The sequence below is a fragment of the Talaromyces rugulosus genome, chromosome III, assembly GCF_013368755.1.
Source record: "Talaromyces rugulosus chromosome III, complete sequence".
Classification (NCBI taxonomy): Eukaryota; Fungi; Ascomycota; class Eurotiomycetes; order Eurotiales; family Trichocomaceae; genus Talaromyces; species Talaromyces rugulosus.
The window spans coordinates 1,324,663-1,346,310 of NC_049563.1; the positions used below are offsets into that span (position 1 = coordinate 1,324,663).

The window sequence follows — 21,648 nt, forward strand, 5'->3', positions numbered from 1 at the left end:
TTCATCACGCGAGCTCTATGCCCCTACTAACCTATTAGTACTTTATCCACAATTAGGACCAATTTTTCTGAATTTAATTTAGCCCTTCTCAATCCCCAATTGAAACTTTCACGGCCACCCTAGTTCATTTAGAGTCTTCCAGCATGGATCCCACCGCTAATGACTAGATTACTGCCGGTCGTATATAGCGATGCATCTGACAAAAAGTAGACAGCGGCACCTTTTAGATCTCTGCGGTCGGCCATTCTCCCCATCGGCACTGCATTCCTCATGACAGTCTCCAGCTCCGGGCGAGTTTTCCACTGACTGACTGACATGTCGGTAATGGTGTGGCCCGGGGAGATCATATTGACACGAATTCCCTTCGGCGCCAGCTCAACCGCTAGGCTGTGAAGAAGACCCTTGGCTGCACCCTTGGATGCCGAATAGGCTGTTAGTCCCTGACTCTCAACTCCGCTATCTGTCGCGATGCTCCCGATGAGAATAACGCTGCCCTTTGGTGTGTGATCATCGGGTCCCGGCCGGTTTTGTAGCATCGCTTTGACGGCTAGTTGTACAGTGAAAAAGAGTCCAACGCTCTGTATATTTGTTATTTGGAGGTTCACGAGATAGAAGTTGATCTACACGTACATTAACCATTTGCAATCGAACCACCTCTTCCCATGTATGTTCGACAAATGTCTTTTCGACGCAGATTCCAGCGCAAGCTATCCTGTTGAAGCCTTAGTACTGCTACGTAAACCGTGCTCTGATACTAGAAAAAGAGAGAAAAAAGCCATCCTAACAAAATGAAAAAGGGAAACCTACACGCCATCAATCCTTCCAAAATCCGACAAGATTTGGTCGAATGCTTTTGTCAATAGCGACTCTTGGGCGACATCGGCGCTACATGGTACGGCCTTTATGTTAACAATAGCCAAGAATGGATTTGTTTATATTTATAGAATGTCACACCAGAAATATTTCACTTGTATCTTCTCGTGCATGCCTTGGATCTCTTGCAGTTCTGGATGGGGTATCTCCCGCTGACCGATTACCGCGACATGGCTACCGAACTCTGCGACGGCCTTGACCAAAGCGAGTCCAATACCATCTCCACCTCCTGAAAGACAATGAGCTTTAATTTGTAGCTGTTTAGAGGGTTGTACTTAACTGTGATTACCACCACTTTGTCGTGTAGACTGTGGAAATCTTGGAGGGAGCTAGTAGTTTTGTATGATTCGAGAGATCGTTGAAGAGCCGATTGAGAAGCCATTATTTACCCAATAGATTATGTTCCGGTCTAATTGGATTTAATAGTACAGGCGTATTCCGACCAATAAATTAGTTATTACCAGAAACTGTTGAAGTATGCGGCATCGGCTATATCGGATATTTCCGTTTTTGTTCATTCCAGTGATGCCACATATGTTCGGAGATAGACTGAGAGACTTTAAATGTTCGTAAAAAGTCAATCCTTAAAATGTTTGTAAGGATTACAAATCGAGCGGAAATTTAGGTGGAAAGAAAGATGAACCCCTTAACGAGCCGGAACAGATCCGATGATGCCGAGGAAGCCTGTCTAGACCACTTTTCAAATTAAGCCCTAGTGTCAAGTCTGCAGATTCAGCCCCCTCATTAATAAATGAGAGAGCAATGCAACTTATGGTCGATTTACGTTTGCATTATTCTTCATCGTGCGCCTTTCTCTACGCAACCCTCCATCAAAGCTCTCGGAGATCGAAAACACCCCAATATTCGAAACAGTGAGCATCATGGCATCCAGCCCAAAATACACAGCTCGAGAAGTGCTAGACGCCTTCTACAAGGCGGAAAGAGAGTATATGGCAGCCGCACCAGAAGACCGCGACTTTACCGGCATTGCAGCTACCTTATCCCCGAACGTTAGCATGGAGCAAACATCCGCTTTGCCGTACGCTGGAGTATACGTTGGCCCTGATGGAATGCAGGACTGGACACGGCGCATGGCCGACTACTTTGACGTCGTCGACGTACAGAACCCTGAGATCTTCGAGCGTCCAGATTCGGACCGCATCGTAGTTCTATCGAATGTCCACTTCAAGGTACGCAGTACTGGCCAAGAGATGGACTTCCCGTTTTGCCAGGCAATCACGGTAGACCTGGTGCGAGGCGTGATTGTCGAACTGAGACCGTTTTACTGGGACGTCGCGGAGGTGAATAAGGCTTTGGGACATGGGCAGTGATGGGGCATATCTACATGTACAATATATTCTGGGGCGGCTAAACCAAACCTGTCACTGCTTTGGGGACTGATAAAAATTCACTAAGCGCTCAGTGAACATTATCTGCTGTTTATTGATTACAGTCAACTATCCATCCTTTCTAGAGTTCAAAATATTAATTGATAGAGATGAGTGATTACCTGTTGGATACGCGAGACACCCAGGCTAGAACCTATGTTACTAATTTCGGTATAAATGGCGAAACTAGCATGTTTCATGGTTAAATTAGTTCAGTCGGGACTAAATGTGATTTTTCTATACTGATCATGTAGTGAGGGCGACTAAATTTACACATTAACTGTATTTAGAGAAAATGGCACATGTGGAGTCATTGACAATGCGAAACAGTACATTTTCTCTCATGATTCTTCGTTAGTTATTTAAACATATCAGAATTAGACACCCATAGGTTTTGAAACCACAGGACGACATGCGGGGAAATAGTGAGTATTGTTACTCCTTGAACAAATATAGAACCGGCTATATCTTGTTCGGATATACGGGGTATAGAAATTGGAGTCTCGAGAATATGTACGGGCATCGGCTTCTGCCGGTCCTCCCGCGGCAGTACTCCGTATGGTCAATGAACCCACGTAATTGTGGGCTGTTTAGAAGTCAAGCCCCAAGATTAATCGAGAACATGTTAATATAAAGTAATAGTGTACGGATTGACAATAAAACAAAGTGTTGTTTTTCTGAAAGAATAGTCACGCTGTTGCACAAAATACACTACAGCGTTTTCGCCTCCTCTTTTCAACCACTTTGGACCATCTAAGCGACCAAGAAAAATCCAGGAAATGGGCATCCCATTTGACGGCAATTCCCCTGTTCCATTATGGATTGATGGTACACAGCGAGTCACAAAGACTACCTTTGACGTGATTTCACCGGTCAACCAGCAGGTTTTGTGGAAAGCCTCTGCGGCTGACGACAATGACGTGCACGACGCGATTGTGTCTGCTGCTGCTGCCTTTGAGACATGGCGATGGAAAAAGCCCCAGGAGCGTCGAGACATTTTCCTACGTGCTTACCAGCTTTTGAAGGAGCGTCGTGACGAGAGCCAAGCATATAGCACCACAGAGACGGGAGTCCCTGTGGTGCCGTTCGGGTTTGAATACGGCACTGCGATAGACATGTGCCTCCAGCTAGCTGGACTGACCGCCAATTACGGTACTATAGTAGACCCTGACGAGAAGAACACTAGTGCAGCATTTATCAGTCAGCCGTATGGCGTGGTGCTGGGTATTGCGCCCTGGAACGCGCCTCATACCCTTGGCATGAGAGCCTGTCTTTTCCCCCTTGCTGCTGGAAATACGGTCATTCTGAAAGGCCCTGAACTAGCTCCAGCGACTTACTGGCATTTTGTCTCCATTCTGCATGAAGCTGGCCTTCCAGCTGGCTGCCTGAATACCATATATCATCGACCTGATGATGCTGCTGCGATCACTCGCCAGTTGATAGCGCATCCTGCTATCCGAAAGGTCAATTTTACTGGCAGCACCACAGTAGGGTCTATTATTGCTGGGATGTGTGGACAGTACCTGAAACCCTGTCTGCTTGAGCTCGGTGGGAAAAGTGCAGCCATCATCTGCGCGGATGCAGATCTTGGATTGGCAGCGGAGCAGTGCGCCCTGGGAGCCTTCAACCATGCAGGTCAAGTATGCATGAGCACAGAGCGCATCATTGTCAATGTCAGTGTCGTCAACAACTTCCGCACAGCTTTGAAGGCGGCGATAGATCGTTTCTTTAGCCCTGACAATCTTGCACCCATACTCATCAACGAGAAATCCGCAGTAAAAGTACGAGCACTTCTTAGTGATGCAGTTAATAAAGGGGCTAGTGTTTTGCATGGCTCTTTGTCAGATGCAAATGGCGGGAACAATCGCCTACGACCTGTGGTTCTTGAGGACGTCAAGCCAGGCATGAACATCTACCATGAAGAATCTTTCGGCCCCGCCGTGTCGTTATACACAGTTGCAGATGATGAGCAGGCGTTGCAGCTAGCCAACGATACTGCATATGGCCTAACTGCAGCGGTGTTTACGGAAGATCTGCGAAGAGGATTGAAGTTTGCGAAACAACTAGAGACGGGGGCAGTGCATATCAACAATATGACCATCCACGACGAGTTGTCTCTTCCTCATGGTGGTGTTGGGGATAGTGGGTTTGGCCGTTTTAATGCGTCGGACGGTCTGAGAGAATGGTTTAGGACGAAAGCGATTACCTGGCGAGACTGACCATGTATTTATTTCGGGCAAAAGTAGTACCTGTAACATTTGAGATTCCACCATATTGATAAACACAGTCAAATATATGGGAGATGAAAATTCCTTTTAATCCTTAGGCGGAGAGCTGCTCGGCATCAATTATGGCGAGTTTATACTTTTTAGTAAGATAGTATTTCGTACTTGTATGAAGTCTATTAGAAATTATTTCCCATCGGGTTATAGGCTATAAAGGTCCTGCGTAACCAGCTACAGTTCTAAAGCACCGTCGAGTCGAACAAAACCTAGTCCTAACTCGTCAAGAAAATTTGATTTCATTCTCGCTAAAAAGGAATCAATGAGAGATGTATCTGCTTATTCGTTACTTTATTTCCATGCGTTCTATAAGAATTTTTGGAATATACGCCGGGGCATTCTAATATGAGTGCCGTCCGACAACATACATCCAAAGAAAACCCTAAGCCTAGACCTGTAGGACCTTCCCGATTAAGTAATTGACATTTGATCGCCTACCAAAATTTCTGAAATTAGATATGGTACAATAAATGTCTTCCGATTTTAATTATGAAATTTTTAGAACTGCTCTTCCCGCTACTGTCGCATGTTCCAACTTCTTCATAACATCAGGTAATTCTGAAAATTCGTAGACCTGAACCGTCGGTCTTACCTTGCCCTGAAGCACGAGATCCATCAACGATGACATATGTGATTTGTTACCCACAGTTGACCCGATGATTCGCAGGCCTCGGACCAACATCTCGAAAGGGTTGACTGCGAGCCGGTATGACGCCGGTGGAATGCCTACACAGACGAGTTTCCCTAGACTCCGTACCATTGCTAAAGCGCTGCCATAAGCCGACGGCGCGCCTGTGATACATAGAACGGCGTGTGCTCCAATGCCTCCTGTGACAGAGCGTACATCATCCACCAGAGATGTGCCACTTTTCCGAAAATCGAAGAAGTGGCGGGCCCCGGATTCCCTACAAATGGCCTCCTTGTCCGGACCTGAGTCAATTGCGATGACCTGCAAGCCCATACTGTCCGCAATCTGGACTCCTAAATGGCCTAATCCACCGCCGGCTCCGGGAATGACGACGAAATCGCCGACATGGAGGTCGGCTCGCACAAGAGCGCCGTACATAGTGATGCCTCCGCAGAGTAGTGGTGCGGCTATTGTCGCCGGAATTTCGGTAGGGATATCAAACACGTAGTCGGCGTCGGCTAGGCAGTATTCTTGAGTGTTTGTTAGCGTAGCCACAGGGTAAGAGTAGCGAAAAGAGATATACCTTGGAAGGTCCCCGATACATTCTATTTGTCATAAGTAGCCAGCCAATCTTGGATTGATGGAGGACTTACTCTTCCTGAGTTATCTTGGTGTGGACAGTGAGTATAGTCCACTTTGCAAATTTCGCATTTGCCACAAGCGCGATGAAGCCATCTAGACCTTTTATCAACACTATCAAGTTTATTTTACGTTGGAGTCAACAAACATACGACACTCCGACCCTTCTGTTCAGAAGATCCTCGGAGACATTAGGTCCAACTAAAGCACTCAACAGTCAGACTCATCTGCTAGATACATACATCTGTTGAAGTAGAACCAAGGGATCTCCCACCTGCAACGATAGTCCCCACACCTTCATGCCCGGCAATGTGAGTCGTCATTGGCGTATTCCCGTAAATCGAATGATGATCTGAATGGCTTTATCGATGTCAGACTTGTCCTCGCGGCGTATTTGTCATACTCACCATACCCCAGACACTTCGAGCTTAACTAGCACCTCACCTGGACCCGTTGTGGGCACTTCGATATTCCGGAATTCTATAGTCGCCTCCGGGCCAGGTGTTTGCACCCAGGCGCATAGTTGCTTCTGCGGGAGACTCATTGGATGCTAGAGGTATGAAAAATTCAATGTTAGAACGAATGGCCTGTTTCTACCACGAATAATGGTGAATTCTTATAGATGTATCTTACCTGCCTTATGACTTTCACTTCATAACTTTCGACCTCCCGGCTTGCAGCCTCGATTGGCTCACGGGTGAATGGGTATATGCGCATATCCGAAGGAAAACATTCCGCGGGATATTCGGGAACGTCCCGCAGGTGCATGGTCGTTGCTTTTGTATGGTGAAACAAAATATAGCAATCTATTTATTTCCTGGTTGTGGCAATCAGGTTTACTAATGACTGAAATTATTATTTGTCATTATATCGAGTAGTAGCTATGGCCAGTAGTAGCTCGTCGTTGCTCGCTGCCGTTGCTGGGAGTTCATTGCACGTAGATCGGAAGGCCTCTAGGTGGGAGGAGTCCGGTTATAGTCTCTAAAGTCAAAACTGTAGTGAAAGGAGTTACCGTATACGTGCAATACGAAATTAATAATATCTGGTCTTCTCTATCGTTATCAATAATAACTAGCCCATTCAATCAAATTAGAAATTTCGACCTTGCAAAAAGTCATCCGTAACATCAAACAACTCATTAGCCATAAAGTCAAAGTCCAGAAACGACAGATTCTGGTCTGCAATTTGCTCGTCTGGAACCGAGTTGTCTTGATGATAATCATTCGATTGGGTAAACATGGTTGTATTTTGAATAATAACTTGGTTGCTGTTTGATTCTATCACGCAGGAGAACGTATTAGTTAAATGGTTTGAGTTTTGATCATCCCCAAAAGAGAAGAGAGAAAATAATACCCATGAGATTCCATGCATCTGCTAACCTCTGCAAACACCGACAACACTTGTCAATTGTCCGATTGCCCTCATCCAGCCGCCGCAGTGGTCCTATACAGCTAATGAATGTTTGCTTCATCAAATCCGGGGAGCTACTTGGTATCCAAAGGTTGAGAAAGTCGGAACGTTTCGTAAGTAAGAAGATGGTAAATAATACTAAGGCTGCATCGAACGCTACGTGAAGCGCGTCAATAACCGATGACATGGTCATTTGAAAAGAAAAGAAAACAAAGCAAAAATACGTACTGTAATAAAGGGTAAACCACCATGCTCCCAACAAACCCCGCCTCACCAAATCGGATTCCACGACAGTGATGACGATGTTAATTATCTCACTTCCAGAGTCGGTAGCAATTTGCATCGTACTCCAGGCGACATCTTGCAAGGCCAGGACATCCTGGCCCCTCGCGTTGAGGTCGTCAAGCGAGTCACAAAGTCGAACTAGAACTACGCGATGGATAAGAAGCCGGATATTGTGATACCGCAGGGTCAGGATGGTCCGGAATCGGTCGATAGTTGGGTCCTTTCCAAGCTGGGATGTGCAATTCTGCGCTCGGATGAGCCCCAAATGTTTGGGTAATTGTTCAGTCCACTCCTCGAGTAAATGACGCATACGTAGCACACGGGTTATCAGCTCGTAGTTGAGAATTTTGTCTTCGCTGCCCAAATTTCCTTCGTAGAGGAGATCGATAGCGTTTCCTAGAATGGAATAAAGGCGACTATAGATGGCCGTAGAGTAACCACGATCAATATTTCACATTTTCCGCAGTTGGAAATGCATATGTAGATAAGTACTTACATCGTAGCATTGAAAAAGTCAGTGCTATATCGGCATCGATGGCGTGCCTCGATCACGCGTTCGCGCGGTTCAATTAGATCAAAATAGATAGGTAGTTCGAGTCTAGAATAATTCTCTGGGATCGAGGCAGGACGGCCAAATGTCATACTCAGAGTTCTAGTATTAAAACATGGTAAGATTTTGACTCCGTGTTTCTACTAGACAACGTACCGGTCAAGGACAATACAGCCAAACCATGTCCGCTTGCGAATCTCACGCTCAATAGAGGGAAATCGCTTGGATGCTTCTGCCGAATGTAGCCCGAGTTGTAAAGCCACTTTAACGGCAAGCCCATGTGTTGCCCAGGTTTGAATAGATGACTTTGTACCTTGCATGTACTGACTGACTAGAAGCAGATACTGAACTACTCGATAATTAACACCATGAAAAAATCAGAATCACCGGATGATTCCCATATTGAGAGCACAACTGACCAATTTCTAGGCTTGCCCCATTCATCACATACTCCGCACAAAGTCCGTTAGCGCGGCGATAAAATCTTTCTGATTGTGTTTGACGCTTGTCGACTTGGCCTATCTGCAGCACCGTCGTGTGCGTGGCCAAGGCGAGTACCATATTAAGGACCCCAAGCCATGTGCGCCGTGTAGTCGCGTTGCTATGTTTTAGCTTTGCATATGTTTCACGAAACGTCTCTTCATGGAGATAGGGAAATAGCAATCCTGTGTTGGCAAAGTACTGGTCGATCAGAGCTGACGTCTCCTGGTCCGGTGGCAGATAGAAGACTGACGACGTCGATACATTGTCTTCTTGATGATCCTCTGCCACCCATGGTGCTGCACGGGGAACCGGCGAATTTGGACGCGAGACTCTCGCGATGTGAAACTCTGGTAGCGTGGTGGTCTGTTGGTTGCCTGGTGATAACCGGCCTCGGGTACGTGACACACGTTTCAACGCCCGAGACAGATCTGACGTGAAGGCGATATTGGATGACGGGCCTACAGGATACATGAAAGCTTCGTCAAATTGTTGAATTACTATCCCGAACAACAAGAAAACATACCAAAGTAGGCGCGATCTTCCTCATCGGAAAAAACAAAATGCCCCATTCCATCCGTGGGATCATCCGATCCCATAGAGCCTGTTAGAGGATCATCACTTGTGGAAATGAGGTTAGGAGTGTTAGAATTGCGATCATTATGCTCGGTCGTGTTTCCAGTGTTCCATGGTTTCATGGAAGAGCTCTGGACATTTACTGAACCCTCATCAAACAGAGACTCGAGCTGATTTAGACGATCTTCAATCTCTTGAAAGTGTCTACGGTAGTCAAACTGCTTAGCAGGACGTTAATTCAGGGATCTAAGGATGATTGCTTTACTCTTTTCCGATCAAAACGGTCTGATTGGACTGCCCAGATAAGGCATATTGGCACGTCAGCCCTAACTCTGTACAGGTGCTGCATTTCGGTCGCTGGCCACTGCACTACTCCCGTTCTTGTTTAGTACAGTATCAAAAGAAATGGGGAAAGCAACCATACGCGAGATTTCCGTGTTCGACAAGAGATACATGCCTGGGTGACCCGGCGTCGTTTCGGTTGCTGCTCCTGTTGCCGCTCAGGCGGAGTCGCCCGGGAATTCGGGAGCATTGCGCTTGGGAACTATTTTCACTTCTTTCCCGAAATAGCCTATAGAAGCCTATACAAAGCCAACGTATAGATTTCGCTTGATGGATGTTGCAGAAGGAGGGGAAGTTAGCTAAAATTCCAAACCCGCCGGAAAGAAGCCGATAGTTCCGGGAGAACGTGTCCGGCGGTACGAGATTTACGAGGTCCAAGCCCAAGACCTCTTGAAAGTTTCTTTTTTTTTTTGAAGATTGTATTGGTCAATCAGTCTTTTATTCTTCAATTTTAGCATCTAGGGGCTCGTAATATATAAAATACAATCGTACTAGTAACATAACACGATTAGATATAGGTTGACAAATGCAAGGTTGTTTCTTTATAACTTGTTTCTAGCAATGTAGAAATAGAGTACAATCTTATACAGATAACTTGAAGTTACCCACCTGATTAGAGCTAAGTGTCAGTCATAATATCCTGCCCCTCGTCCTTCCATTCAACTTGCATTATCTCAATCAGACACCAAAGTTTCAACATCGACACCGTCCACACGGTAGAATCCGAGTGCATTCAGCATCGGTTTGTCGTGGAAGCGGTATAGATAAACCTGCTCTCCTTTCAAGTCTGCAAAATGCTGATATCGCTGCCAGGATGGAATGCAAAAAGTATCCCCGGGTCCCCAGGTAATACGGTTATTCTCTCCAATGATAGAATATCCCCGCCCTGACACAACATGGTAGACTGATGATGCTGTTTCTCGGATTCCCGGTGAACTTGTTCCTGCGTTGAGTCTCTCGGCGGATCCACCTAAAACTTTGGAGACTGGGTATCCCAACTATTAGTTACTTCTTTCACCTTAAATCTGAACAGATGATACTCAAACATACCCTGTCGCCCGTCGCTCTTCAAGTAATCTTTGGATGCCCAATTTCCCGGAATCTTGTCAAGAGCCTGCTTCATCTTCACCCAAGGGAACACAATGGGGGAGGTGTTGGAATCCACGTCGTCGGCCGGGTATCGTAGTTGCTGATAATGCTCAACGAAGTGGACGGGAAAATGTCGGAAATTGGGTAGATCGAGTCCGTCCAGCCATATCATCGGCCCTGACCCATCTTTCCCGTGGTCGTGCCAGTTCCAGCGTGGTGTTAAAATTACGTCGCCACGCTGCATGGTGATGCGCTGCCCTTGTACCGCAGTAAAACCGCCATGGCCTTCTATGATGAACCTCATGGCGAATGCAGTGTGTCGATGCGCTCTTGCAACCTCATTAGGCATCACTAGTTGTAGTCCTGCATAGAGAGTATCGGTGGTATAGGGGGCATCTGCATGAAACCATTGCCTATTAGCTGTCATATCAAACACAGCGCTTTGTCAATAAATATCCTACCTCGAGCAGGATTCACCAACATCAACACCCTCCGCTCGGCCTGGCTTTCACCAACCAGCTCACCAGCTTTCAACAGACTGGGTCGGATCAGGTTATAACGCCAGATGTGTGGCACACAGCTAGGATTTGGCAAAGGCGGGTTCAGTTTAGCCATTTGCGTCCATAGGGGCTTAGTCTGAAGTTTCTCGAGTGATAAGGTTAACTCATCAGATGAATTTATTCCACTGACGGTTTCCGGCCTCTCGGGGGCCACCGGGTTCGTGACAATCTCTGTTTCGGTAGCCATTCTTGTTCTATATCAATCCAATCCAAGTAATATCACGATCACTGTCTGACTACAAACTGTCAATTGACGCAGCTGGACTTGCGTATTATCTACATCTGGAAAAATCACATTTATTACTGATTGGCTATTGGAATCTGCAAGGGTCGTGATCAGGATTCGACAGGTCGGATAGATGCCGCGGAAGAGCCCGCGGTGCGATTCCAGCACATCCCGATGACGACTATACCAGCGGGAACTTCGGAGTTTCGATGATTAAAATAGACCAAGGAGTGGCAGAGACACTCTTGCCAACCAAACGGAATCGATTATTACAATGAAACTCTCGTGGCAGCGACTGATCAGATTTGAGAGCGTGGATGGCAGAGTTCTTCGGGGCGAGCCCATTCTACCTCGACCGGACTTTGACCTCGGATACGTGACTGAGAAGGATCAACTACAGGCCAAGGTCATTTTAGGAGAGGATCCTTTCTGTGAAAGCGGTACGACTCGAGTCTCCGATGAGGTGGTGACTGTAAAAAGGATTCTGTCTCCGCTAGCACCGTCGGAAGTGCCCACTATTCGCTGCGTCGGCCTGAATTATATGAAACACAGTATGAGATGAGACAATCAGTTGTGAAACATAGTTATAAAACTGACTGTTTTTAGTCCAGCAAGCAAAGCGAACACCACCACCTTTCCCCTTTATTTTCTTCAAGCCCCAGACTGCGATTTTAGACCATGGCGACAACGTAATGATCCCGAAGATCGCTCAGGATGACCAAGCTGATTATGAGGGAGAGCTGGTAAGACTCGATATATTTACCTATCTTACTTGATGTACCTATACCTGTCACACTAACTGTGTACTGAGACCATCGTCATCGGAAAAGACGCAAAAGACGTTTCGCAGGAAGACGCCTTGGATTACGTGAGCGCATATACTGTAGGAAATGATATTTCGTCTCGCAAACTACAACGTGACCCAAGTTATGCTGGGCGAATTCCCCAATGGGGCTTTTCCAAAGGGTTCGACACCTACGCGCCAATCGGCCCGTGTCTTTTGGCCAGCAGTCTAGTCGATGATCCAAAAACTCTGCATCTCAGAACAACCATCGATGGGGAGGTACGACAGGACGAGTCAGTGGCCGATTTGTTGTTTGATTGTCGATATCTTATTTCGTACCTGTCACAAGGTACGACTCTGCAAAAAGGCAGTTTGATAATGACAGGCACACCTGGAGGTATGCGTTTTCCTTTCCGTAATATATCTCAACACTAACCTGGGATCTGGTACAGGGGTAGGAGGGGATATGAATCCTCCAAGATGGTTGCAACATGGTACACAGATGGATGTGTCGATCTCCAAGATTGGGACTCTGAGAAATGGGGTTGCATTTGTTCAGTAGATTTTATATCCACATCAATTGATATGTAACACGTATAACCATGTCAACTAATAAACCGTATAATACATGTGATGAAGAATAAATACAATATTGAAGCTAAAAGGAGTATATTTGTATGTTTAATCTTGTGGATTTGGATTTAGTTATGTTGATGGTATGATAGCGACTATTAACAATGGAAGCGCACTATCACATATCTACATCCAGATAATCTGGCTGACTCCTATGCAATTGTACTGGCCATTTTACTTTAACTCCCAGATCTAGAGCAATCTTTAGAACTAGACTTGGATTGCGCGCAAATTCCCGAGCGACGAAGACAACATCTGCACTTCCAGAGGCGAGAACATCTTCCGCTGTTTTCCCGTTACGGATCATGCCCACACTTGCAGTGAGCAACCCCGGGACCTCATCCTTGATGGTTTTAGACAAGTAGGCCTGGTAGGCAGGCTGAAGCGCAGGCAGATTCTGCTCTGGCACTAAACCACCCGAGCTGACATCGATTAAATCAACGCCGAGATCTTTCAGCAGCCGGCACAGCCGTACTGATTCTTCGAGGGTCCAGGACTCTCTGTCAGAGATCCAATCCGTGGCACTAATTCGATAAAACAGCAAAGTTGTCTCTGGAATAGCCAGCCTAATTCCTTGCACTACTTCTAATGCGAATCGCACGCGGTTCTCAAAGCAACCGCCGTACTCATCGGTGCGCATGTTGGTGAGAGGAGAGCAAAATTGATGGATGAGATAGCCATGTGCGCCATGGATCTCTATGACATCAAAACCGGCTTCGGCAGCGAGATTAGCTGAATGAACAAAATCACCGACTGCTTTCTGTATCATCTCCTTAGTCATGGCGGTGGGAGTCGGCCAGACTCCATCATCCTTGTAGGGGATGGCAGAAGGAGCAACAAGATGGTCGGGAAATCCTCCCTCCTCTGGTCTTGCAGGTCGATGGCCAAGCCATGGAGCTGTCACGCTAGCTTTACGGCCACAGTGCTGTAATTGAACGCCGGCTTTCTGGCCCTGGGAGTGAATGAAGTTGACAACGCGTCGAAATGACGGGATTTGGCCAACAGACCACAGCCCCGCATCCTCACTTGTGTTACGGCCTTCGAAGGAGACGCTTGTAGCTTCAACAATAGTCAACGAAGCCCCTCTGGAGGCGAAGGAACCAAGTTGAACCAGGTGCCAGTCTGTCAGCTCTCCTGCCTGGTTACAGGAGTACTGGCACATAGGAGAGACCCAGATGCGATTCGAGAAGGTTGTTGAGCGAATTGTGATTGGTTTAAATAGTTCGGGAACTGGTTTTTCCTGGTCGTACATTGACAAAGCAGCCCCCGCCGGAGGTGACTGGATTGGAGTGAAGAAACCATGATCTCCTGGCATAGGTTTATTGATGAGCAGCTCTTCAGATTCTGAGTCCATGATATAAAACAATATAACAAGTTAAAATATTTGATATGACGACAATTTTTTGGTGACCTTGTGAAGCAATAAGTTGCAAACATAGAAACTAACCCTAAGGCCATCAACTCCCCGCGACAACAACCATGATCATCGGGAGCCAATGACCAGCTACTAGCAAGCCATGGTAGTTTTGATTAATAATTAAGTCCACTCTAGCCATCTTTCTTTCTACTGACCCGAATCTTCCAGTCGCCATAGTGATATACCCGCTGTTCCGCGGCTGGATCGGGATCTTTCCGGTCCAACTTGACATTGGGGAAGAGTAATATTTTTAAAGTTTGGTAAATTGTGGAGAAGCTTCTGTCTGGGGTCAGAGTCCGGGGCAAATTCTTTTTAAATACCAGCCTGCATATGACCCCTGTAACATGCATAAGTGTAGATATATGGAGCTATCAATTGATCCTTTCTATACCTAGTTTTGTCCATCGTGACTCCTGCAGACTCGAGCAACATGCCTCCTACCATCTTGAAAGATGGCGACGTACAGGAGCAGCAGGTCTCGCACATCGAAACTTCTAGCGACGCTGATGCTATAGAGAAAGCTATTGACAGCGATCGTCGTCCTGAAGCGCAAGGAAAGGATCAAGCTGAGCTTCCAAAGGGGTATTTCTATAGTCCATCTTTTATCGGCAGTTACTGTGTACGAGACCACACCTACAAGCTGTTATCTGACATCTGCTAACTGTATTTATGTGAATAGGCCATAGGAGTCGCCTTTGCCTGTGGAACGGGTGGTTTTGCTCTCGTAGCGCCAATATTAAGTGAGATCAGTCGCGATCTTGGAGGTATGTTCTACCAAAACATTAAACAATACCTCCCTTTACTAAATAAAATAGCGCAAGGAAATAGCAACGCCAACTGGGTCGGCATTGTATATTCGCTTGCTCAGGCTGTTGTCCTTATGCTCGTAGGGCGCTTGAGCGACATTTTTGGTCGCCGCTGGTTTTTCATTATCGGGTCTTCCATCGGATTGATTGGGAGTATTGTTGGGGGTACAGCCACATCACTCGGGCAACTCATTGCAGGGGAAACTTTGATCGGAATCGCAGCTGGGTTTCAATGCTCTTTTTTCTGGGTTGTTGCTGAGATTGTGCCTATGAAGAGGCGGTTTATCGCTAATTCCGGTCTATTTCTCTGGACTCTACCAACAGTAACCCCCCTCCCTCTCTCATCACTCATCATTGAGTTCTCAGCTGACATATGGTATCTTGATAGAACATTCTAGGGCCGAAGATTGCTGCCACCATTCAGAACAATACCTCCGTGAAATGGCGTGGGTGCTTTTACTACTTGACAGCGATGAATGCGTTGTCCGTGTTGCTATGGTTTCTCTTCTACCACCCGCCCACATTTAGCCTGCTGCACCGAAACAAAAGAGTAAAACAATTGATTATGGGATTTGACTTTGTTGGTCTTTTCCTTTTCTCGGCTGGGATGATTCTTCTACTGATGGGTCTCAACTGGGGAGGTGTAAGTGATTTCCATTAGTCTTATGTTACTCGACTAATTAATAAAGTCCTTATATCCCTGGACGAGTGGATATGTTCTCGGAACATTACTATCAGGTTTCGCCACACTTGTCGTTTGCGTGATATACGAGCTTCGAGTGTCGCTAGAAGAACCGTATCTGCCACTGGAGCTATTCAAAAACATCAAGTACACCTCGTGCGTAATCTGGTGCTCGATCGAAGCAATGACCTTTTATGCATTTGGGTAAGTCCGTTAAAATACGAATAAGATATTCAATCTAACCGTCGTCTCCATCAGTCTTATTTGGCCCAAGGCCGTCCCCATTCTATATCCGAACCTCGATCTAGCGAGTAGCGCAACAATATCTAGCTTGGTCACCATGTCGTTTGCGCTGGGCCAAATGTCAGGCCCGTTCTTGGCCAACTGGCTGCCGGCAAAACCACTGGTGATCATAGGATCCTTTATTGGGACTGGCTTGTTGGCGGCCGTCGCAGCGAACCCTCTAAACATGGACCTTACTCTGGGCATGCTCGTCACGGGAAATTTGATCATCGGTATGGCTGATGGGATAGGATTGCCGATGACAACATTCCCAATCAAGAACCAGGAGCGCCTTGGAACTGCTGGCGGGCTTAGTGGATGCATTCGTCTGGCAGGGACGTCTATTGCGGTTGCGATGTACAGCACCATACTAAGCAATCGACTGAATCAAACTATTCCGGCTGCTATCGAGACAGCTGCGTTGTCGACTGGCATTTCCGAATCGGCAGTGCCAGAATTAATCGCGGTGCTGAATGGTGGTGGGTCTCTAAGCAATAACACTGTGAAAGGACTGACTACGAGTGCGATTCCATTGATTGAGCAAGCATATCGGCTGGGAAATTCACGTGCTTATAGTACCGTGTTTCTTTCCACTTTGGGGTTTGGAGGGCTTGCGCTCGTTTTGTCTTTCTTCATTGGAGGTGTAGATGAAAGTGATGGAGAGTATGTGGCAGCAGTGATTCAAAATGCGAATGAAGTGAAGGTGACTACAGAGAAAGATCAAATATAAGGCTGGAAAATATGTGATTCTAGTTGTCATATTGGTCGTAAAATATCCATTGCCGACTCTTGTTTGTCTTGAATACTCAGACCATAGATGATCATATATTGATGGAAGAATTCTGCTGCTATTAGATCTAATTAGTATTTTATAATTTTATAATCTAAGAATAATAGCTGTGGAAACCAGCCCCTTCAGACAATACCTAGATGGATTAGAGAACCAATGAAATGTAGATGAGAAAATAAAGGCAGGCTGTAGTCTGAAGCCTGCAGTTATCAATTGATGTCCTCCTGGAATATGTTTTTATGTGAATGAGAGAATGCAACAACTTTTTGAAGTGTAAGAGACATAGAGTACGGCGAACAATGGCATGGTCACTTTTGACCCCCCACAACTAAATTTACACTATCGGTCGACTGAACCCCCCGCTTTATCCCCTTCAAGAATTGATGGCATCCCTTAAACCAGTCGAAAAATCTACATTATGCAGCCTGATTAAAGACGCAATTACGCAGCTACGGAGCATACCGCCACCAGGTTACTTTGGGATGTTGAATCGCCAGCCTTATCTCGACGGGGTGTTCTGGACTGAAGATCTAAATCCTAAAATCTCAGGTCCCTTTACAAGTCAGGAAGACATGAATCTTGCTATCATCGAGAGACTTCGCCAGATAGAATCAGATCCGTACATTCGACTGTTGCGGAACATGATTCATCAGACTTTGAATGGCCACCGCACTGTCTTCACTCACGGTGACCTTCAGCCAAAGAATATTATAGTTCAAAGGCTTGGAGACGGTGATGGATCCCCGGATTTTAGGATCACTTTACTCGACTGGGAAAGCGCTGGATGGTATCCGGAGTTTTGGGATTTCTGCAACGCTACAATCGCCTGTCGGTTCAAACCCGACTGGTGAACTTGTGCCTGATATACTAGATCAGTACCCGGTAGAATTTCTCATGATGCAGGTGGTGTATTCTTCTGTTTACTACTAGCTAGACAAGAAATAAAAAACTAGTAAAGATCTGTCAACTAGAGCTGTCAGAAAAGGGCTTGATTACTGGGGTTTTCGAAAGTAATCGGATGGGTATATAAGGGGAGCGGGGGAGTTGCCTTCTCCCCGGCCATTGGGGAAGGATTCGTTCATGAATCAGTGCTGACAGAGCCCTATTACAAGGCCCACCGACTAAGCATGTAGTTCATGTTCAACTGGTATGTCCTGGAGCGAGTATAAAACCACTCTATATAAGGAAGTATCAAGACCAGTCCCGGTGATGAGTTTTCCGCACACGAACCAGGCTGTCCTCCTTACCTTGATACATTTTCATTGCAGAAACCTTCCGAAAATGTGAGCTACCACAGCCTTCTTCGCCTTCAGCCTGACCAGCACGGACTCTTTCAAACATCTTCCTCCACCCGCAGGGGAAGCGTCTGCGACGACAGTGATTCCACCACCGTAGGCGGTAACTACGAAAGTTAGCGGTTCCGGAAAATATATCAGCATCAATTGATCGGCCAGGACAACTACGATATACATCTGGGCAAGGCTGGACTATGCTGACTGCCGATGATGTGATCGACGCGCGTATACGGATGCCCGGGTAGATCATGCAGTTCCGGGACTCGGACTATTCTACTGGTCTGGTGACTCTAGGCTGCGAGAATGCCTCTAATGCGCCTTGTATTTTGGTCGATGGCGAAAACTTAAATGCGTCTTGCATTGTTTGACGTCTCATTTGATAAGTCTTGTCTTGATCCCGGTCAAATGTGCAGGACGGAATATGAGTCAATTTGATCTAGGGGTAGAAGCAAACCAGGAATGGGTCCGGTTGGACTTATTTGCTTGCTTGATCCTAATTTTGAGATATGTGAATATATTTTTTTTAATGTTCATCTGAATCAATAAATTTTACGCATCAAAGAAAAAGATTTGCCGAAATCGATACAGACCGCCTTGTGCAACAATACTAACTGTGTACGGGCAGCGCAGTGGCCACGCAACACAGCAGGCAAAACACCCATCATCCAACAACTATACCTTGTAACTAAACCATGCATCGGACAACTCCCAGACAAAACGTGCATTCAACAATCGAAAATATACTCAGATTATGGCACAGAAGACTAGCTCTCACCCGACAAACGAAATCGTCCTGGCACCGAGACCGACTCAGGGAAGAACTAAAGGAACGTCGACATGCAGACAGCTATTGGAAAAAGCTCAGCGAGACATCAGACGTTCTCTTCTCGATAAGCAGAGCTCGGCATGATGGCCATCCCATCAGGACACTTCCCCCTGTGTTGAACCCCTGCTACTTTCCAGCCTACGGGTACATGCTAGCAAAGTTCAGTTCACGGTGGATGTTTTACAGGACAGCTGCAGCTCTATGCAAAGCGCCACATGTGGGCCGTGTGTGCGAGGTGGTCAATCCAAGCAAAGACGAGAAGCTTGTCGAGGTGGCTTGTCGTCATCAGATTGATCCAGTTCTCTTCAAACGAGTTGCTGGTCGTCTGCGCCGGGTGTGGCCTCTTCTTCCGTAAACGCGTCAGCTATGTTCCCTGTCACATACTTTCTGGCAAATGAACTGCTTAGTGTACTCCGAAATCATCGTTGGTTACACTGGCTGGTTTGGATATATAAAAAACAATCTGTGGTAGATCTCACATGGACCCGCTCATAGTAACTGGGTATCCATGTTTAGGGTAATCAAAGATCGGATTGATCAGTCTGTCGTTTGTTTTCAGCCTGGAAGAATCAAATCAGACGAAATGTGATTCATTATCGGCATGCCATTTACGGTAGTCAAGTTTTTCTTATACAAGTGTCCCTCGCTCGCCATCTACCCACCACAATGTTATTTTGGATATCTATCGTTCCTATAACTCGTTATCCTTCAGCAGTCTTTGAACTTGAATATGCAAGGCAAAATGTGTGATACAAATCCCTCAAACGCTTCAGGAGCGAACACTCCCGCCATTCTCATCGGCATCTACGGATTACCTGGATCTGGAAAGACCACGATGATCAACGACTTGAAGCAACAGCTCGACGATACCAAGTATGTATTCTATGAAGGCTCTGAAGTGATTGACCGGGTTTTTCCCGGTGGCTTGATAGCCTTCCAGCAATCATCAGAAAAGGAAAAAGAAAGACATCGCGAAATCGCAATCAACACTATCCATCGCGAATGCACTCAAAGCGGGAAAACGGGCATTTTGGCCGGCCATTTCATGTTCTGGGACAACCAGAATGAGGAACCCAAAACCGTTATGACTGAAGGAGACCTCAAAGCCTTTTCGCACATCCTCTACTTGGATGTGCCCACCGGCGAGATTTCACGGCGTCGTTCTTGCGACAGTGCCAGAAGACGCGAAGATCTGCCAATTGCACACTTGGAAAAATGGAAGAAGCAAGAAAAGGAAGGCTTGCAACTGCGTTGTCGCCGTCACAATATTTTATTCATGCGTCTTCCTCCCCACATACAATTACCGACAGTTGCAGCACTGATTGAAGACTTCCACTCGCACAACGAGCCTTACAACTTTTCCAAAGCCCGGAAAGTGTTGGATGAAGCCATCAATGCTAATAGCGACCATCTGGAGACCATTCTTGTTTTAGATGCGGACCGTACGCTGTCAGCAAAAGACACGGCCGCGTTGTTTTGGGACAAGGCCCTCAGCTCCCAGAGCATAGCTATGGATGAAAACCCTCTTAAGAAGCTCTTTGATGCATTGAGGTATTCCTACACTGCGTTTCGTCAAGCGACTTTACTGTATGAAGAAGCGGTAAATGAGGAAACCTTCCATGCGCTATGTCAGGATGTCGCATCGGAGACATCAATTTATGCGGAGTTTGCAGCGCTACTCCGTCTTGTCGCCCAGCAAAATCGCGTTGGCGCAATAGTCATCACCAGCGGACTGCGCAGTATCTGGGAAAAGGTGATAGAAAAAGTGGGCTTGCCTGAGCAGGTCAAGGTGATCGGTGGTGGTCGTGTCAAAGATGGATACGTGGTTACGCCTGCTGTTAAACATGATTTGGTCACGCGGTTACAGGACAAGCATGGGCTGTGTGTGTGGGCGTTTGGAGACAGCCCTATCGATTTGCCGATGCTACGCAAAGCGGACAGGGCTATCGTCGTCGTCGGTTACAAACACGAGAGAAGCAAATCCATGGAGGAGCCCTTGAACAGCGCCATTAACATCGAGGGCCTTAGAGCACAGCAAGCCCTACTACCTAGTAGTGTCGAGCCACGTTTGGACTTACTTCAGCTTCCCAGCGTCGATCTGACCCAGGAAGTGTTCCTCAACTCTTTGTTCACGCGGTACAGCCGACCTGACCTGGAATTCTGTCATGCCACAGAGAAGAATGCGGCCAAGATGCTCATGGCGCAAATGCGGGATGCGAGGAACAAAGGACCACAGCTGAGAACAGTCCATCAGCGTGTTGGTGCGTATTTGGCGACAGAGTATCTGACCGAGGTAATTGGCCTTGAAAAGTACACCATCCAGCATGTCCAAGGCTACCCGACTGATGGCCACCGGCTGCTTGATGAGTCTCGGACGTTGATCGTGGCACTGATGCGTGGCGGAGAGCCCATGGCGCTTGGCATCAACGATGTGTTTCCCCTCGCCATGTTTCTTCATGCTCGGATTAGCGAAGATATCAAGGAACATCATTTGGAAGGCATTGTGAATGTTATTCTTGTTGATTCGGTGGTGAATACCGGCAAGTCGGTGCTAGAATTTGTCGAGCGAATTCGCCAGCTCCATGCTACCGTTCGCATTGTGGTGGTGGCTGGCGTGGTGCAGGCTCAGAGTGTTACAAAAGGCACTGCATTTTACAAAAAGCTTACCCGTCATACTGGCTATCCCAAGTTTCATATGGTGGCCCTTCGACTATCGGAAAACAAATATAGTGGTCGGGGAGGAACTGACACCGGGAACCGCTTGTTTAACACGACGCAACTGGAGTGAGCTTTGGTTTGGTTATA

The 21,648-nt window shown here is 46.7% G+C and overlaps 11 protein-coding genes across 11 annotated transcripts; 6 read left to right on the forward strand and 5 right to left on the reverse strand.

Moving 5' to 3' along the window:
• Positions 1 to 128: 128 nt before the first annotated feature.
• Positions 129 to 1,255, reverse strand: TRUGW13939_05309 (uncharacterized protein; the record flags this gene model as incomplete). The annotated part of the gene is made up of 5 exons (XM_035488473.1): positions 129 to 578; positions 631 to 712; positions 808 to 885; positions 955 to 1,130; positions 1,163 to 1,255. The coding sequence occupies 5 exons, from the start codon at positions 1,253 to 1,255 to the stop codon at positions 129 to 131; spliced, it is 879 nt and encodes a 292-aa protein (XP_035344366.1).
• A 499-nt stretch (positions 1,256 to 1,754) lies between these two features.
• TRUGW13939_05310 (uncharacterized protein) lies at positions 1,755 to 2,204 on the forward strand (the record flags this gene model as incomplete). The annotated part of the gene is made up of 1 exon (XM_035488474.1): positions 1,755 to 2,204. The coding sequence occupies one exon, from the start codon at positions 1,755 to 1,757 to the stop codon at positions 2,202 to 2,204; it is 450 nt and encodes a 149-aa protein (XP_035344367.1).
• An 836-nt stretch (positions 2,205 to 3,040) lies between these two features.
• TRUGW13939_05311 (uncharacterized protein) lies at positions 3,041 to 4,480 on the forward strand (the record flags this gene model as incomplete). Its single annotated transcript, XM_035488475.1, has 1 exon — positions 3,041 to 4,480. One exon carries the CDS (start codon positions 3,041 to 3,043, stop codon positions 4,478 to 4,480), a length of 1,440 nt encoding a protein of 479 aa, XP_035344368.1.
• Positions 4,481 to 5,030: 550 nt separating this feature from the next.
• On the reverse strand, positions 5,031 to 6,578 carry TRUGW13939_05312 (uncharacterized protein; the record flags this gene model as incomplete). The annotated part of the gene is made up of 7 exons (XM_035488476.1): positions 5,031 to 5,701; positions 5,755 to 5,776; positions 5,825 to 5,906; positions 5,963 to 6,011; positions 6,085 to 6,170; positions 6,218 to 6,360; positions 6,444 to 6,578. The coding sequence occupies 7 exons, from the start codon at positions 6,576 to 6,578 to the stop codon at positions 5,031 to 5,033; spliced, it is 1,188 nt and encodes a 395-aa protein (XP_035344369.1).
• Positions 6,579 to 6,899: 321 nt separating this feature from the next.
• TRUGW13939_05313 (uncharacterized protein) lies at positions 6,900 to 9,643 on the reverse strand (the record flags this gene model as incomplete). The annotated part of the gene is made up of 7 exons (XM_035488477.1): positions 6,900 to 7,087; positions 7,539 to 7,921; positions 8,002 to 8,157; positions 8,212 to 8,404; positions 8,475 to 8,996; positions 9,062 to 9,329; positions 9,536 to 9,643. The coding sequence occupies 7 exons, from the start codon at positions 9,641 to 9,643 to the stop codon at positions 6,900 to 6,902; spliced, it is 1,818 nt and encodes a 605-aa protein (XP_035344370.1).
• Positions 9,644 to 10,127: 484 nt separating this feature from the next.
• Positions 10,128 to 11,289, reverse strand: TRUGW13939_05314 (uncharacterized protein; the record flags this gene model as incomplete). Its single annotated transcript, XM_035488478.1, has 3 exons — positions 10,128 to 10,438; positions 10,504 to 10,938; positions 11,004 to 11,289. 3 exons carry the CDS (start codon positions 11,287 to 11,289, stop codon positions 10,128 to 10,130), a joined length of 1,032 nt encoding a protein of 343 aa, XP_035344371.1.
• A 313-nt stretch (positions 11,290 to 11,602) lies between these two features.
• On the forward strand, positions 11,603 to 12,674 carry TRUGW13939_05315 (uncharacterized protein; the record flags this gene model as incomplete). The annotated part of the gene is made up of 4 exons (XM_035488479.1): positions 11,603 to 11,879; positions 11,935 to 12,071; positions 12,140 to 12,509; positions 12,565 to 12,674. 4 exons carry the CDS (start codon positions 11,603 to 11,605, stop codon positions 12,672 to 12,674), a joined length of 894 nt encoding a protein of 297 aa, XP_035344372.1.
• A 189-nt stretch (positions 12,675 to 12,863) lies between these two features.
• On the reverse strand, positions 12,864 to 14,060 carry TRUGW13939_05316 (uncharacterized protein; the record flags this gene model as incomplete). The annotated part of the gene is made up of 1 exon (XM_035488480.1): positions 12,864 to 14,060. One exon carries the CDS (start codon positions 14,058 to 14,060, stop codon positions 12,864 to 12,866), a length of 1,197 nt encoding a protein of 398 aa, XP_035344373.1.
• A 532-nt stretch (positions 14,061 to 14,592) lies between these two features.
• On the forward strand, positions 14,593 to 16,662 carry TRUGW13939_05317 (uncharacterized protein; the record flags this gene model as incomplete). The annotated part of the gene is made up of 6 exons (XM_035488481.1): positions 14,593 to 14,781; positions 14,842 to 14,926; positions 14,978 to 15,291; positions 15,357 to 15,611; positions 15,658 to 15,854; positions 15,909 to 16,662. The coding sequence occupies 6 exons, from the start codon at positions 14,593 to 14,595 to the stop codon at positions 16,660 to 16,662; spliced, it is 1,794 nt and encodes a 597-aa protein (XP_035344374.1).
• Positions 16,663 to 17,105: 443 nt separating this feature from the next.
• TRUGW13939_05318 (uncharacterized protein) lies at positions 17,106 to 17,573 on the forward strand (the record flags this gene model as incomplete). The annotated part of the gene is made up of 1 exon (XM_035488482.1): positions 17,106 to 17,573. The coding sequence occupies one exon, from the start codon at positions 17,106 to 17,108 to the stop codon at positions 17,571 to 17,573; it is 468 nt and encodes a 155-aa protein (XP_035344375.1).
• Positions 17,574 to 19,585: 2,012 nt separating this feature from the next.
• TRUGW13939_05319 (uncharacterized protein) lies at positions 19,586 to 21,631 on the forward strand (the record flags this gene model as incomplete). Its single annotated transcript, XM_035488483.1, has 1 exon — positions 19,586 to 21,631. The coding sequence occupies one exon, from the start codon at positions 19,586 to 19,588 to the stop codon at positions 21,629 to 21,631; it is 2,046 nt and encodes a 681-aa protein (XP_035344376.1).
• Positions 21,632 to 21,648: the final 17 nt, after the last annotated feature.